The sequence below is a fragment of the Hyla sarda genome, unplaced genomic scaffold, assembly GCF_029499605.1.
Source record: "Hyla sarda isolate aHylSar1 unplaced genomic scaffold, aHylSar1.hap1 scaffold_111, whole genome shotgun sequence".
NCBI classification, from domain to species: Eukaryota; Metazoa; Chordata; class Amphibia; order Anura; family Hylidae; genus Hyla; species Hyla sarda.
In genome coordinates this window covers 237,098-251,960 of record NW_026607730.1, presented here as the reverse complement: position 1 = coordinate 251,960, position 14,863 = coordinate 237,098, and the positions used below count along the sequence as shown (strand labels likewise).

Genomic DNA, 14,863 nt, shown 5'->3' with positions numbered 1-14,863 from the left:
CTGAATGTCATTTTGAATACTTTGGGGGGTGCAGTTTTTATAATGGGGTCATTTATGGGGTATTTCTAATATGAAGACCCTTCAAATCCACTTCAAACCTGAACTGGTTCAAACCTGAACTTTGAAGCCCTCTGGTGTCTTCCAAAAGAAAAAACTTGTTAATTTTATGATGCAAACATAAAGTAGACATATTGTATATGTGAATCCCCAAAAAAATTTTTGGGAATATCCATTTTCCTTACAAGCAGAGAGCTTCAAATTTAGAAAAATGCTAAATTTTACATTTTTTCATCAAATTTTGGGATTTTTCACCAAGAAAGGATGCAAGTTTCCACAAAAATTTACCACTATGTTAAAGTAGAATATGTCACGAAAAAACATTCTCAGAATCAGAATGATAACTAAAAGCATTCCAGAGTTATTAATGTTTAAAGTGACAGTGGTCAGATTTGCAAAAAAGGGCTTCGTCCTAGAGGTGAAAATGGGCTCCGTCCTTAAGGGGTTAACATAGTGGTAAAATTTTATGGTAACTTGCATCCTTTCTTGGTGAAAAATCCCCAAATTTGATGAAAAAAATGAAAATTTAGCATGTTTCTAACTTTGAAGCTCTCTGCTTGTAAGGAAAATGGATATTCAAAATAATTTTTCACATATACAATTTGTCTACTTTATGTTTGCATCATAACATTTATGAGTTTTTACTTTTGGAAGACACCAGAGGGCTTCAAAGTTCAGCAGCAATTTTAAAATATTTCACAAAATTTTCAAACTCACTATTTTTCAGGGACCAGTTCAGTTTTGAAGTGGATTTGAAGGGTCTTCATATTAGAAATACCCCACAAATGACCCCATTATAAAAACTGCACCCCCAAAGTATTCAAAATGACATTCAGTAAGTGTTTTAACCCTTTAGGGGTTTCACAGGAATAGCAGCAAAGTGAAGGAGAAAATTCAAAATCTTCATTTTTTACACTCGCATGTTCTTGTAGACCCAATTTTTGAATTTTTGCAAGGGGTAAAAAGGAGAGAATTTTTACTTGCATTGAAACCCAATTTCTCTTGAGTAAGGACATACCTCATATGTCTATGTAAAGTGTTCCGCGGGCGAAGTAGAGGTCCCAGAAGGGAAGGAGCGACAAATGGTTTTTGGGGGGCATGTCACCTTTAGGAAGCCCCTTTGATGCCCGGACAGCAAAAAAAAAACAACACATGGCATACCATTTTGGAAACTAGAACCCTCGGGGAACGTAACAAGGGATAATGTGAACCTTTAAACCCCACCTTTATACCCCTTTATACCCCACAGGTATTTTTACCTAAAATGCTTGTTTTCCCAAAAATTTTACATTTTTAAAAAGGGTAATAGCAGAAAATACCCCCCCCAAAATTTGTAACACAATTTCTCCCAAGTACGGCGATACCCCATATGTGACCCTAAACTGTTTCCTTGAAATACGACAGAGCTCCAAAGTGAGAGCGCCATGCGCATTTGAGGCCTAAATTAGGGACTTGCATAGGGGTGGACATAGGGGTATTCTACGCCAGTGATTCCAAAACAGGGTGCCTCCAGCTGTTGTAAAACTCCCAGCATGCCTAGACAGTCAGTGGCTATCTGGCAATACTGGGAGTAGTTGTTTTGCAACAGCTGGAGGCTCCATTTTGGAAACCGTGACGTACCAGACGTTTTTTCATTTTTATTGGGGAGGGGGGCTGTGTAGGGGTATGTGTATATGTAGTGTTTTTTACTTTTTATTTCGTGTTAGTGTAGTGTATTGTTTTTAGGGTACAGTCGCACGGGCGGGGGCTCACAGTAGTTTCTCGCTGGCAGTTTGAGCTGTGGCAGAAAATTTGCCGCAGCTCAAACTTGCAGCCGGATACTTTCTGTAAACCTCCACCCATGTGAGTGTACCCTGTACATTGGGGGGATGAAACATCCAGCTATTGCAAAACTACAACTCCCAGCATGTACGGTCTATCAGTGCATGATGGGAGTTGTAGTTTTGCAACAGCTGGAGGCACACTGGTTGTGAAACAGAGTTTGGTAACAAACTCATTGTTTTGCAACCAGTGTGCCTTCAGCTGTTGCAAAAGCTACAACCCCCAGCATGTACGGACAGCGGAAGGGCATGCTGGGTCTTGTAGTTATGCAACAGCTGGAGGCATACTACTTTGGCTGGGGATTGTAGTTATGCAACAGCTGGAGACACACTGGTTTGCTACTTAACTCAGTGTGCCTTCAGCTGTTGCAAAACTACAACTCTCAGCAGTCACCGACAGCCAACGGGCATGCTGGGAGTTGTAGTTATGCAACCAGCAGATGCACCACTATAACTCCCAGCATGCACTTTAGCTGATTGTGCAAGCTGGGAGTTGTAGTTATACAACAGCTGAAGGTACACTTTTCCATAGAAAAAATGTGCCTCCAGCTGTTGCAAAACTATAAGTCCCAGCATGCCCATAAGGAAATGCTGGGAGTTGTGGTGGTCTGCCTCCTGCTGTTGCCTAACTACAGCTCCCAGCATGCCCTTTTTGCATACTGGGAGCTGTTGCTAAGCAACAGCAGGAGGCTGTTACTCACCTCCTACTGCTCCGGGACACAGGTCAGTCCCTCGCCGCCGCCGCTGCTCCTGGGGCCCCGATCCCAACATTGATGCCGGGGATCGGGGTCCCCAGCTCCCAGGGTCTTCTTCCCCCTCACGCCCTCCGGAAGAGGGGCGGAGTGGGTTGCGGGAGTGACACCTGCAGCAGGTGCCCTGATTGGTCGGCCGGTAAACCGGCCGACGAATCAGGGCAATCGTGAGGTGGTACCAGTGCCACCTCATCCCTGCTGGCTATGGCTGTTCGGGGCCCTCAGAGACGGCCCCGATCAGCCAGTAATTCCGGGTCACTGGAGACCCGATTGACCCGGAATCGCCGCAGATCGCTGGGCTGAATTGTCCAGCGATCTGCAGCCATCGCCGACATGGGGGGTCCCCCTGGGCGATATGCCGCGATGCCTGCTGAACGATTTCAGCAGGCATCGGGCACCGGCTCCCCTCCGGCTAGCGGTGGGGGGCTGGGAATGGACAGGACGTACTCCTACGTCCTCGGTCCTTAAGGACTCGGAAACGGGGCGTAGGAGTACGTCCATTGTCCTTAAGGGGTTAAAGTGACAGTGGTCAGATGTGCAAAAAATGTCCGGGTCCTACAGTGAAAATTGGCTGGGTTCTTAAGGGGTTAAAGTACCTAGCCTATATTTGTTGTTGACATATAACATGTGTGCCAAGATTCATGTTCATATATTTAGGTGTTTGGACGTGATGCTGGAACATACACACACACACAGCTTCAAAAAGGACAGACTTCCATACAAACTTTCAACCCCTTTTTCACCCCCTTAAGGGTTGAATTTCGAAAAATCCTTTATTCGTCTTAAAAACAGCACCTGTGAAAAAAATTCAGCTTTCTAGGTCCAAGGGTTTATGCTGGGCATTAATGAGTCAGGCCTTCTCATATAGATAGATAGATAGATAGATAGATAGATAGATAGATGAGTAAGGGTTAAGGAAAGAGCGGATTCGAGAAATGTTTTTAAGGTAAAGAAGGGGGTAATTGTCTGGATGTAGGGTTTAAATATTTTTTTCACAACTTTAGCATTCTGGAAAGAATTTTGAGGATACCCATTTAAACGTCACAACATTTTGTTGTAGGTCGATGAGTGGAAGAGAAGATCAGCTTATCATGAAGATCATGTTGGTATATCCGTACATGAACACAAGACCGGGGCACACCAAATTGCAGTTGTGATTTTAAGTAAAGAAGAAGAAAGAGTAAGTATTTTACAATATACTGTCTGTATCTGTCACACCTGGCCAGGCATTACATTCCGCACTCTGGTCAGCTGAGGAGTGGCATTTCAGTCCTGCTCAGTTTGTTAGTGATTTGTCTGTACTGTGTTCAGTTCAAATCGATCTACAGGGTGGGCCATTTCTATGGATACACCTTAATAAAATGGGAATGGTTGGTGATATTAACTACCTGTTTATGGCACATTAGTATATGTGAGGGGGGAAACTTTTCAAGATGGGTGGTGACCATAGTGGCCATTTTGAAGTGGTCAGAAACTTGTAAATAACTCATGAAAGAATAAAGTTACGTTAAAACCAAGCATATCATTGTTTTTCTTGTGAAAATCCCAATAAGTTTGATGTGATGACCCTCTTCCTATTGAAAAAAAAAAGTTGGATTCAAAATGGCCGACTTCAAAATGGCCACCATGGTCACCACCCATCTTGAAAAGTTTCCCCCCTCACATATACTAATGTGCCACAAACAGGAAGTTAATATCACCAACCATTTCCATTTTATTAAGGTGTATCCATATAAATGGCCCACCCAGTAGTTTGTATGTGTTATCTGAACCTGTATCTTGATGTGTATTCAGGATTGCTGTACTCCGCAATGTTATGGGTCCTGAAACATTGCTTTTTGCTCTACCCCTATACCTAGTGTTGTGTTTAGTCTTGTAGTATTCATTCCCTGTGTATCCTGATCTGTATAGAATCTTGACTGATATTCATACCTGCTTAAATTTTGTTTGTTTTACCACGGTATGGATACCTATCTATTGCTCATCTAGCTTTGCCCCTATACCTGGTGTGTTTCTGCATTCAGTCTTGTGTGACCAAGTACCAATGTATCCTTATCTGTATAGTGCCCACCCATTCTCATTCATGGGAAACCTGCCGCTATATCTCCTGGTAACCGGACCCTCATACCTGCTGTATATTGCTTTGGTCCTGAGGCTGTTGTCTATACGCTATATACCTGCTGCTATATCTTCCTGATATCTTTTTTTTTACTACTTTGCATTCTTCCGTTATATATTCTCCTGATTCCCTTGCTTGCTGGTTAACCCTTAGCATCCTTGCCTGTTTCCTGATCTCCGTACAGTTCTGTTTATTATTTTGACTTGTGACGCCCATGCACTTTAGCCCAGTGCAGGGATCAGTGCCCAGTTGTGGATCCGCTGTCTAGGGAGGTTATGCAAGTAGGCAGGGAAAGGGGTTCTGGGTGAGCTCAGGGCTGCACTATTCCCTACTTGGGAGTACCCTATGTATCTATCTCTGTCTTTATATATGATCTATCATTGCCTTAACATTATTATTATTATTTTTTTTTTTAAGTGGTTCAAAATCTACCACGATAAAGTGAGATCTACATTTCTAAGGAATGACGAAGAAATACAAAATTTTTTCCTCTCCTCCTCTGGGGGGAAAATCTACAATGTTTCTAATGATATCGATAGATTTCATAAAAAGTAAGTATTTTTCTCACATGTTTCCATTCTACATGGAAATGTTTTGAACTTATTCAAATATTTCTTTTGTGTAGATTTGGAACAAAACCAGTGACAAGCCAGCAAGTCAGACGAAACGCCGAGACCTTTGTGGCTTGTAACTCAAAAAACAGTAATGATAAAGATGTATTTGCTAAATACCTGTCTCACTCAAATGCTACGGCTGAGCGAATATACAGGGAGAAAACCATGGAGAGCATGGTGAGAGCCTCGTTAATGACCTCAAGACTTTCTAATGACCTCCAAGAGGAGCCAAGCACCTGAAAGTAAGTAGCTGAAGAGTAGGAACATCACATTCATAAATATATATTTATTTATATATATATATATATATATATATATATATATATATATATATATTCACATCACGGCCTTGCCCCCCTCAATGCAAGTCTATGGGGGGGGGGGGGGGAGCGTGACGCATTTCAGCAACAATAAATGTTGAAGTGAAAAATGTCTAATTTAGATAAAAGATTCACAAACAAGAATGCTGGTGAAGATAACTGATCGGGTGAATAAAGAGAGATATTTTAGTTACATAGTTTGTGAGGCTGAAAAAAGACATACGTCCATATAAGTCGCCATATAGTTCTGCCTATGACCCTTTAGTGTTCCACTTAGTACCCTATAGTGTTGATAAAGTTAAAAAACAAACGTTAGACTGAAGCCAATTTTCTTCATTTAAGGGGTAAAATTTTGTTCTGATTTAAAGTCTGAAAATTTTAATAAAATTCTAAATTCTCACCCCACCTCCAGAATCTAGCTACTATAACCTATTGTTTTATTACACAGGAATATAGTTCATAAGGTTTAACTCTTTAAGAACTTAGGGCGTACAGGTACACCCTTGCATCCCAGTCCTTACCCTTGCGCCCATACTAGTCCGACCCCCCAGACAAGTTTACCCGTGCCCCCTACCAGTGAACTTGTCTGGACTGAGCCAGCGGAATAGGAGCCTTGATTCCTGAGTTTGTTGGCGACTAAGGAATCAAGATTGACATTGTCGGGTTCACTGAAATTGACTTTAGTTTTTGTTTCAGTGACGACTTTTGGAAATGTTTGCATTATGCTGATAATTCAGCATGTTCCCTCCTTTGGGGCCAAATTTTGGGAGGCCTATGTCCCTGAAAGTAAGGTCTCTTTTGATGAGTCTCTCATCAGCTTTAAGGTAAGGCTCAGCTTCTGCCACAATATCCCCACTAAGCTGGCGAGGTATGGCGTTAAACTCTATAAACTTTGCGAGAGTACCTCAGGGTACACTTACAGGTTTAGAGTGTACAAGCAACGGGATTCACGTATTGAACCCCCAGAATGTCCCTCCACTCTGGGTGTTAGCGGAGAAGTCGTGTGGGACCTTTTGCACCCACTGCTGGATAAGGGTTACCAACTTTACATTGATAACTTTTATAGTAGTATCCCTCTGTTCACATCCCTCGCCGCCAGATCCATGGTTGCTTGTGGGACTGTGCGGAAGAATCAAAGAGGCCTCCCGACCTATCCCCTCCAGACTCCTATCTCTAAGGGGTGAGTCCTGTGCCCTTACCCATGAAAACCTGTTGCTGGTCAGGTATAAGGACAAGAGGGAGGTCCTTCTGCTGACCACAATTCATGGTAACGGCAGCTCCCCTGTCCGGGGCAAGGTACCCCGACACCGGTCCTCAAGCCTGATTGTATTCTGGACTACATTTAGTATAGGGGGGGGGGGGGGGGGGCATTGATCTCTCTGATCAAGTCCTCAAGCCGTATAACACCATGCAGAAAACACGGGTATGGTACAAAAACGTTGTGGTCTATTTGGTCCAGGTTGCCATATACATGTACTGCCCCAGTACGCTGGCAACACAGGGTCATTCTTGCAGTTTCAAGACAAAGTTCTAAAGGCCCTGATTTTTGGCCACCGGAAAAGAGTGGGCCGGAGTACCTCTAGAACTGTAGGCGCCCGGATCGTCCCAGGCCAAACACTTTCCAGGTGAGGTCCCCCACACTGGAAAGAAGGGACAATCCCAGAAAAAATGCAGTGTGTGTCACAGGAGGGGTATACGGATGGACACCACCACTCAATGTGACACTTGCTCGATCATCCAAGCCTCTGCATTAAAGATTGCTTCAGGGAGTATCACACATTGGAATGCTGCTGCTGGGGGCACAATAAGGAAACTCCCAACTAGGGGGTTATCAGAGGTCCAGATAACTCTCCCAACTAGGAGAGAACGGCCTCCTCTGGACCCCCCCACCATCACGAAATCCACACCACCGGAGGCATGAATTACTTGAGGCTCCCTGCAGGAACAGGAAACTGTGCATCCTTTTTGTACTCTAGGTTTCCTGTTCCTGGAGGAGGAGTCTCTCTCTCTCTGGTGGTGCTGTTGTGACAGGGTGGAAAAATACATTTTCTCTATCGGCTCCATTGGGGGACACAGACCATGGGTATATGCTGCTGCCACTAGGAGGCTTGACACTAGTCAACAAGAAAAGTCGGCCCTTCCCAGCAGGATATACCTGCCCACAGGCAGCTGGGCTAATCAGTTTTAGCTTAGTGTCTGTTAGGAGACAGACCCTGGTCTGGTGTTCTCCAGACCTTGTCTATTCTTTTCTTATTTTTGAGATTAGGGATGTATAGTTAGATTTTTCTCTCCCTTTTATCTCACTATTTTCAGGTGGGAACTCAGGAACACTGTTTCCCCATTTGCGATTGAAGGGGCACATACATGGTGGATATACTGTCAACCCCTTCTCGCCAACGGTCAGAGTCTGGGGTTGTACCTCATGGGTCCGGGTCCCCCACTTTTCCCTGCTCATCTCACTGTTACAGTCCGTCATGATGCAGGTGACTAAAAGCTGACTGAAGACTTCATGAGGTAAGTTTGCCAAGGGCAGGTGAATATCTTCCCCCCTTTTCTTTCAGGTTCCCATCCTCCCTCAGGATTTTCATCCGCTGTAGCCCCCCTGTTTGGAGACCACTCTCCTTTTATAGGCTCCCTGCTCGGCCATTCTGATGTGTGGGGGCAGCTTATGTGGTGCAGGTCTTCTCCCTCGTGTTTTTGTCTTACTTTATTAAGTGTTTATTTTCTATATTATGCACCTTTTTGCGCATAGGTTTTCCGGTACCGGCGTGGATTTTCGCACCAAGTGATGCAACCGGGGTACAGGTAATGCTTACGAATGCACCAGCGCATGTTCGCGCCGACATCATTCTTCAGACACTCCGGAGCGCAAGAACTTCAGTAATGGCGCCTATGCTCATCGCGCAGGCTTTTCGCATTGGCGCATATTGGCGCCGATATATATATATATTGCCAGCGCACCTTCTGATGCGACCGGCATGCAGGAGCGCCTGTACTGTCAGCGGCGCTCATCACGCATGGCCGACAGCTCCACTCCTTCCGGCCATACTCCTTTTGTATGTATTACTTATAGGGCAGTCGGAGGTGTTTTTTCTATGGCCGCAGGCTTCTCCTCAGAGGCATAGCCCCGCCCACTCCTCTCTGGTGGGAATTTCAGCTGCAGAGGTTGAGGGATCTGCCTCTCCTATCAGCGCGGTTTGTGCGCAGCTGTGGACAGTTTTCCTCCAATGAATTGGCTCATACAGCTCTGGCCCTCTCCTTCATGAGGCCTCCCCCCTTCCTCTTTCTGAGGAATTAGGTTTTTGCTGTTATACAGTCTGGCTGGCACTATGTCCAAACCCAGAACTAGGAAGAATTGGAAAAGGAAAAAACGAGGTGCGCTCCTAGTGGAGGATTATTACGATAGAGCAAGGTATGCGCAAAGATTTTGCACCTTACCGTGGATGGTTGTGCTGAGGGCACAACGCCTGTATTCGCCTGTAGACTCGCTGGTGCTTGTAGTCCTGATACGTGGGAGGCAGCCTCTGCGTCCTTCACCGTGACCTCCAGGTAGCGATGTAGTCAAGTAGAAAACAGGAAAATATTGGAACGCATGAGCGGGCGCCAAAATCCCAAGAACGACCAATATGCCAAAAGTATTCCTTAAAAACAATTTGGCTTTTATTGGCAATAGAAGGGTGCAACACAAAGGTTTCGAACCCGTGCCGGGTTCTTCATCAGGCATAGAGTATTACAACTGCATGTATCCAGTGGTTGTAAGTATACCTTAGATTACTGCCGGTTCACAAGGTCAGCAGTACATCTCATTTGCATAAACAGTACATCTAATTTGCATAATAATTAGTTGGTGTGACAGACATTTGCATAAAGTGAAGGAAGGGGGGGGGGAGATTGATTTGTATGAGTTTGTATGTTTGGGGGGGTAAATAGGGAATAGGAACGGTAGACATTATCAACAGAATAATATTTATATGATGGTTTCCACCATCTCATTTAGCCCTTTGGGGTTGACCGTACCTAGCTTGAAAATCCAGTAGATTTCTCGTTTCTTTAGGAGTTCGAATCTGTTGGAGTAGTAGTCCAGGATGTAATCGATCGGGGTGACTTTGAACGGACCTGCATTTTCTGGATGTGTGATAGCACAGTGTCTTGAAAGTCCATGCAGTAGAAATTTCTTTTTGATGTTTTGTCGATGTTTATTTATACGGCAGTAGGTGGGCTAAATAAGATGGTGGAAACCATCATATGTTGATCATGTCTACCGTTCCTATTCCCTATTTACCCCCCCCAAACATGCAAACTCATACAAATCATCGTCGTCCTACCTACGTACTTGAGGCCGCAGACACAATCTATCAGGTAGATCACATAGGCTGATTGGCACGTCAGTCTGTATTTAAGTTGGAAACTTTCTTCCGTAGAGTGTGATTTAATTGCATGTACCTTGTTTTTTATTTCTTTGCAGCACTTGCACCGCATCGTGCCACATCTGAAGCTTCCCGCTGGTAAGGTGGATTTTTCTTGTTCTTTATGCTGCCGAATTTGGCTGGGGGCTAGGTGGTTTTTCAATGTGGGTGCCCTCCGGAACGTTACCTGAGGATGATTAGGGATCCTACCTCTTAGATGTGGATCACTTTGGAGGATGTGCCAGTTGTTCTTCAGTATTTGTTTCATTCTTGTGGCAGAGTTGTTGAAAGTCGTAATAAAGTTCGTTTTCTGTTTGTTCGCCTGGTCTGTCAGGTTTTCCTTCTTCTTTGCATCTGGGATGAGACATTCTTTCTGGGACTTGTATTGGACTTTCTTTAGTGCTTGTTTGACAATTAGTTTAGGATACTTCTCCTTAAATCTTTTCTCCAGGATTCCGACCTGATTCTTAAATGTGGCGTTTTCGGTACAGTTTTTTCTGACCCGCTAAATTGGCTGTGTGGTACGTTCCTCAGCCACTGCTTGTAGTGTCCACTACTGTAATCAAGATAGCTGTTTACATCAACAGTTTTAAAGTAGGTTGATGTGATGATGTCCTTGGTATTGTGGCTGATGCACAGCTCCAGAAAATGTATTTCCTGGCTGCTTTTTTTCCCTTGTGAAATGGAGTCCCCAGTTGTTATTATTAAGATTCATGAGCAGAATCTCAGTGGACTCTTCGGGACCGTCCCATATGAAAAACAGGTCGTCTATGTATCTGCAGTACATAGTGATGTGTGGTGATAGTGCCGGGTTATTTGAAATTAATTTGGACTCAAAGGCCCCCATGAAGAGATTTGCATACGCAGGTGCGACCTTTGAGCCCATCGCGGTCCCTTTGCACTGTTGGTATACTTTATTGTGGTAGGTGAAGTAGTTGTTGGATAATATGAGCTCCAGTCCTTTAATGAGGAATTGCTTCTGGACAGGTGGAATTTCCATATCCCCTTCCAGGAAGCTTTGTACACACTCCAATCCTAGCTTGTGCAAGATGTTAGTGTACAATGAGAAGACGTCACACGTGATGAAGAGGTATCCTGGTTTCCAGGGCAGATCTATAAGTGTTTCGATTAGTTGGGTTGAATCTCGTAGGTAGCTAGGCAGTTGCAATATGTACTTCTGTAAGAATAGATCGATATAATGAGATATGTTGCTAATTAGGGAGTTGGTATTGGATATAATTGGGCGTCCGGGAGGGTTACTGATGGATTTGTGTATTTTCGGTATGAAGTAAAAGTATGGTTTGTTAGCATTACTTGTCTTAGATATTTTTCTTCATCCTTATTGAGAATGTTTGCCTGTGCTCCTTCCTTTACAAGCTGGTGCAGACTGCATTCAATTTGTGGGAAGGGATCGTATTTGATCTCGGTGTAGTATTCTGTGTCTGACAGAATTCAATGAGCTTCTTCTTCATAGTAATCATAATCAAGTATGACTAAACCTCCTCCTTTGTCGCACTGCGGATGACAATTTCGTATATTTTTTTTTGAGGTTTTTTAATGCTGTTCTTGCTTTGATAGTGAGGTTGAATTTCCTCTGTTTGTTCTGTTTCATTAATTATTTTGATACTAAGTCATGAAATACCTCAATGTGGGGACCTTTCGCATGTATGGGGTAAAAAGAGGAGGGAAGCTTGACATCCTGGTGTACCATCAAGTCTTCGTTGATGTTAATGTCTGGATTGTCCTGTTTGGATGCAAACCCATTGTTTTCTTTTATAGCAAAGAATCTTTGTAGGGTGAGTTTTCGAATGAACCTGTTAAGGTCCAAAAAGATCTGAAAATCATCACCCTTGTGTGTTGTACAAAACGAGAGTCCCTTTTCCAGTAGGGAGGTCTCGTAGGGGCTCAGATGGTGTTTGGATAGGTTTATTGACCTTCCTTTGTTGCTGTTTGTAGCGTTGTTTTCTTCGCTGTTCTCTTTTCTTCTCCTTCTTCCTCCACGCTTACCCCTACGTCTCCTATTTTCCTTTTGTTGTTCTTCTTCTGGAACATTCTGGGTATGTTGGGGGGTTTGGTCGCAGTGCCGCTCTCTAAAAAAGGGGATGGTGTGTTATTATGTATGTTAGTCGTTGCTACTGACGTTACTGGTTGTGCTATCTCATTCCCCTTGTCTTTGAGATACTGGGCAAGGGAACCTTGGTTATTGGTATTATCCACAATTGTGATGTCTTCACTAGGTTTGGGGATGCTAGTGAGTGGGACCTGTGTTGTTAGAACAGGCGGTGAGGGTGCTTCATGGATAGTCAGGTTGAGATCAATCAAATCAGAGATCTCTATGTCAGAGTTTATCGGCGTTCCTATTTGCAGTTTGGGTGGAGTATGTAGTAGTATGTTCTCTTGTTTTTTGATCCTTTCACGTGCCTCCCTGCTTAGGTTTTCATATTTCTTAGCGAGGTTATGGCTTGCCTGTATGAACCCAGAACTAACCCACCCTCTAGACATGGCCCTGGTCACCTATTATGCCTGTTTAACGTGCAACACTAAACTGCCCTGTGGTTCTCCTGAACACAATTGTTCTGCCTGCACCACTATGCATCCTGGACCTCTTGGTATATCTTCCCCCAATTTTGGCCCCTCTCCTAAGTATCCTAGGGGTTTCTCCTCTGGTTCATCTCCAGAGAGTATGGAAGCAAGCATAGGCACCTCTCCTCATAGATATCGCCACTCTTCCTCTGCACCCAGAACCAGGGGTCGCTCTCCTGGTTGCCGCTATGGGTCTCCAGATCTGCGTACCAGGTAAGTTTCATCCTTCATTCAAGGCTGTCTCCACCCGCTCCCACTCTCCTGGGGAACTGGAAGATGAGGCTTCAGGTTCTGCCTCTGACTCATACGACCGAAACGACGTGGCCGGCATGGTGGACACCTTGGTCTCGGCCATAAGGGACACATTTTATCTAAAAAGGACCCAGGAACTTCGGACCCAGCTCCAGAAGTCTCCTTTCACCACTCCCGTCCCTCTCCTAAAGGTGTTCAGCTCTCACGCTGAATTTGTTGCCTTACTGGAAACGGCATGGAAGCATCCAAGACGGTTCAAGCTTAAATTTTCCTTTGCCCAGGAATTTATTGCAAAGTGGACATCTCCATCAGCTGTGGATGCACCTGTGTCTCACCTCTTTAAAGCAACTACTCTGCCTTTGGCGGCTGCGGCTTCTTTCAAGGAATAAGCAGATTGAAAATCTAGCAAAATTTCACCTTTGAAGCAGCAGGTTCATCCTTACTTCCTGCCTTCACTTCTGCTGGGGTATCAAAAGCCCTTTCTGTCTGGGCTTTCCAACTCCGCCAGAACATTCTATCTGGGTCCCCTGCGGAGGAACTGGCGGACCTTGCACTTCAACTCTCCAATGCTGGGGAGTGCTTGTGCTCTGCTTCTATGCAAATCGGCCCGTGGTATGGCTTTTACCACAGGTAATCTGGTGACTCTTTCTAGTTCCATGTGGCTCAAGGCCTGGAACGCTGGTGCCGCTTCTAAGAAATCTCTCACGGAGCTTCCTTTTACTGGTTCCTGACTGTTTGGAAAACACCTCGATGAGATTATCTCAGGTGACTGGCGGTAAGTGTTCTTTATTGCCGCTAAATGAATCTCACAGTACCGACTCCCGAAGAAAGTCGACCTCTTTTCATTCCTTTCGAACCTATGGCTCCAATAGGACAACCAGACCGGCACCATCTAGGGGCAAGAGGGTCCCTCCCTTTAAGACCCATCCCTCCTGGAAATTGGATAATCACTCCATCCATTTCGCAGACAAGGCAGGCGTCCGCAAGACTGCCTGTGCCTAAGTGGTCGCCCCACCTGTAGATTTTTCTCGGGTGGGAGGACGTTTGTAACTCTTCCAGGAAGTCTGGTCTGCTCACCTGCAGGACTCTTGGGTCCAAGATGTTTTTATCATCCCAGCTCCTCCAGCGGAGCGTTTTTCAGGTTTCTATTCCAACCTGTTTGGGGGTCCCCAAAAAGGGTCTTCACCAAGGTCCTGGTGGCAGTGATCGCCATTCTGCGAGCACAGGGTGTGTCAGTCATCCCCTACCTCGACGACATCCTCGTCAAGGCACCAACCTGGGACCAGAAACAGGAGAGTCTCAGTCTCATTCTACAGACCCTGTCGGCTGTTTGATCAAACAGGACAAGTCCTATCTACTCCCTCTCAGTCCCTAATCTTCCTGGGACTGCAATTTGGCTCAGCGTCCACCCTGATTTTTCTTCCGCTGGTCGAGCGCCTGGCCCTATTATCAGGGGTTCGGAGTCTCAGATGTCCTGTTCCCGTTTTCATTTGGGTCTGCATGCAAGTCCTGGGTCGAATGGTGGTGGCTATGGAAGCTTTCCTTACGCCCAGTTTCATTATCTTCAGAATTCTCTTTTGTCCTGATGGGACAAATCTCCTCTGACCCTCGATTGGAGAATCTCTTTCTCCCCCCTCCCAAGACTTGCCAGTCCCTCCTGTGGTTTCGGTCCTCTCTTCTTCTTCAGGGAAAATCCTTCTGCCCCTCTACTAGCAGATCATCTTGACGGATGCCAGTCTCAGCAGTTGGGGAGGAGTTTTCAGAGACCGGACGGTCCAGGGACTTTGGTCCACTCAGGAAGCTCTTCTCCCCATGAACATTCTGGAGCTCAGAGCAATCTACCTTTGTCTCAGCCATTGAGAGTGCCTTCTCCAGGACCCCCTGTTCGTGTACAGACGGACAACTCCACAGCTGTGGCATATATGTCAATAGTCAGGGCA

General features: G+C 45.0%; 1 protein-coding gene across 3 annotated transcripts in view; it reads left to right on the top strand.

The window, feature by feature from the left end:
• LOC130301099 (uncharacterized) overlaps positions 1-14,863 on the top strand; it is a 95,355-nt gene that overhangs the window by 56,438 nt on the left and 24,054 nt on the right. The window contains exons 8-10 of one of the 3 annotated variants that reach the window (XM_056551595.1): positions 3,690-3,809; positions 5,166-5,299; positions 5,374-5,604. In XM_056551595.1, the coding sequence (XP_056407570.1) occupies positions 3,690-3,809; positions 5,166-5,299; positions 5,374-5,602 (483 nt within the window). In that variant the 3' untranslated portion in view covers positions 5,603-5,604. Of the gene's footprint in view, positions 1-3,689; positions 3,810-5,165; positions 5,300-5,373; positions 5,605-10,147; positions 10,188-14,863 lie in introns of those variants that run through there. The other 2 variants (XM_056551596.1, XM_056551597.1) reach the window with 2 other exon arrangements.